Source organism: Hemibagrus wyckioides, linkage group LG16 (assembly GCF_019097595.1).
Source record: "Hemibagrus wyckioides isolate EC202008001 linkage group LG16, SWU_Hwy_1.0, whole genome shotgun sequence".
NCBI classification, from domain to species: Eukaryota; Metazoa; Chordata; class Actinopteri; order Siluriformes; family Bagridae; genus Hemibagrus; species Hemibagrus wyckioides.
Window position 1 is genome coordinate 18,010,001 of NC_080725.1, and position 2,500 is coordinate 18,012,500.

The 2,500-nt window shown below is 40.7% G+C and overlaps 1 protein-coding gene across 4 annotated transcripts in view; it reads right to left on the reverse strand.

Annotated features, from left to right (window-relative positions):
* LOC131366532 (bone morphogenetic protein 1-like) overlaps nt 1–2,500 on the reverse strand; it is a 33,317-nt gene that overhangs the window by 21,103 nt on the left and 9,714 nt on the right. For 3 of the 4 annotated variants that reach the window (XM_058411045.1, XM_058411043.1, XM_058411042.1), the window contains exons 3-4: nt 2,330–2,479; nt 1–51 (exon numbers count right to left, since the gene is read on the reverse strand). The exon at nt 1–51 is cut by the window's left edge and continues 67 nt beyond it. In XM_058411045.1, coding sequence (XP_058267028.1) covers nt 1–51; nt 2,330–2,479 — 201 coding nt within the window. The remainder of the gene's footprint in view (nt 52–2,329; nt 2,480–2,500) is intronic. The other variant, XM_058411044.1, reaches the window with a different exon arrangement.

Consider the following 2,500-nt stretch of genomic DNA (forward strand, 5'->3'; position numbering starts at 1 on the left):
CGTGTCGCTCCCAGTGCCGCATGGCCTGTTTAAAGATGGCTCTCTGACTGCCTGAGAAAAGAATTTAAAACAAAAACAGTGTCACAGTAATATATGTTCCTGCTGGTCCAGCAATAGAATCATTTCAGGCATTTGACAGACACCCTTATCTAGAGCAACTTTACACAACTTAGTAAATGAGGTTTAAGGGCCATGCTCAGGGGCCCAGCAGTGGCAGCTTGCTGGACCTGGGATTCGAATAAAGAAACTTCCCATCAGTAGTCCAACACCTTAACTACTAATCTACCACAACCCCCACTGTGGCCTGGGTTCAATTCAGTGGTGGCCAGTCAATAGGGGACGCCGCCCCCTTAAAGTTAACCAGAGAAGACTGCTACTTTAACACGTTAACAATAATTATATATTTGATAAATGAGTGTGTATGCAGGTCCGTAAACCTTTGAAAAGCACGTGACTTGGGGCTGAGTTCTGATTGGCTTGTTTCAAATTTTCCTTGGGGCACAGCAATCTGCATTATTAGTGAATCAATATCGTTTTTATATATTTGGCCTCATGTGATTGGACCATTCTCAACAAGTCTCATTACCACTCAGATTGTCAGTTAACGGACAGGTACTGATTAATGTGGAAGCAAGCGAAGTATCTCGAGATGGAACAAAATTCGGTTCTATCTTTACAAAAATACCCTTTCACAAGGTGTTCAGATGAAGAAAAGAAAAGAATCAAGGCGCTTGGACCAGATCGACCCAATTTGAAAATTCAGCAGCAGTCAAGTGATGGCAGTGGAGCTTCTACTTGGTGCTTTTCCAGCACTTCTTATTGAATGCATTGGCCATGCTGTCAATGGAAAAGAGACTGGTTACTGAGATGACTGACTTTAACCAGAAGCTCATTTAAAATTGGCAAGCCAGGAAGAAAGGAGGCCTTGATTGTCTTTGGAAAATTGTACATTTGAACACTCTTGCTAATGGCACCAGATGATGCTGTGTGTTTGCTGTGGGAAAGTGATGGCTATCTGGAACTGTGTGAATGTACTAGTCCCTAGTTCCTTGTTGTTTGTCTTTATGTAGCATCAGGGTTCTGGAGGAACGTTGTTTCATTTCACTATGTACTGTCTTCTTTACTTAACTGGATCTGCTTTGTTTCTTTCTGTGAAAGTGAACAATTCTTGAACATATTCATTGATAAATCTGACTCCATAGTAAAGCTAGGTCTGGCTGGTAAGAGTACAGTGGAACCTCAGCATACAAGTGCCCTAACCTCATGAATTTTTCGCATTAAGAATTAAAATTTTGCATCGGCATACAAAGCATTCTCAACAACCGAACCAAACACCGGCTAAGTGCGCGTAAGTCAGTGGAAAGAGTCAATCCACAAAGCCAATGTTGCTTTCGGCATGCGTTCAAAAGCTAGCTGATTTTTCAGGCATTTTTTTGTTGACAGATTGGTGGTGTTGGTGGTCTGTTCTATTCTATACAGGAAGTCATGCCACCAAGCTTGGGCTAAAAATAGAACAGAAGACCAAGCTTGGGCTAAAAGGGCCTTGACATGGAATGCTTGACTTGGGTCAGTTCTTTGTAAGCAGCCATACAGTTTACATACGCTTCGTCCTGGTGATATTTTTGGGTGGCTGGAATGGATAATCTGCATTTACATTATTTCTTATGGGAAGAGCTTGCCTTCAGAACGAATTAAATTCGTATTCCGAGGTTCCTGTTTCTTAAAAGCTGTGAGAGTGACTGACCTTAGCTTGTTGTGTTGTCAACTATATCATTAGATATGGTACCTTATTTATTTTAGGGTTCAATATGAGCCTTTGATAAAACCATTAATTCCGATTGTTCCAATATAAAGAAGTTACGCAGTATATCGTGTGCCGTTATAAAAGAAATATCTGTGTCCAAGTGAATTTAAAATGAAATTAAACTCAAATGTAAAAGCTGGCCTGCATAATTACTAATAGCTACAAATGCTGTAATTATTACAGACAGGCAGCAGAGTTCATATATCATAAGTGTCTGTGTGGTCGGTGTTTATCTTGGTAATGCATCCAGATGGTCACTACAGATGATTGAACACTCGTTAATATATTATACACTCACTGTCTACTTTAATACACCTGCACATTAATGCAGATATCCAAGTAGCTGATCATGTGAGACCAGGACACTGTATAAAAGGTTTCTGTTTATGTTCTTGTTGGCTTGTTTGAGTGGGTCAGAAACTGCTGGTCTTCTGGGATTTTCACACAACTGAATGATAAAAAATGATTAACTGAATGATTTTGTGTGTGTGTGTGTGTGTGTGTGTCATTATAAGGGCATCTCACCGCTAAAATTGGTGCTGATAATGTAAGGAATGATACCATCAGGCCAAATTCTCTCAGTCTTCGCAGTAGCGGCTCTCGTCCTACGAGAAATCTTCACACTGTCCCAAAACCTGCTGCTCCGTCGGCTCCTGTTGGTTGCGGCATCTGTTTCTGAGAGATTAGAAAATGAAA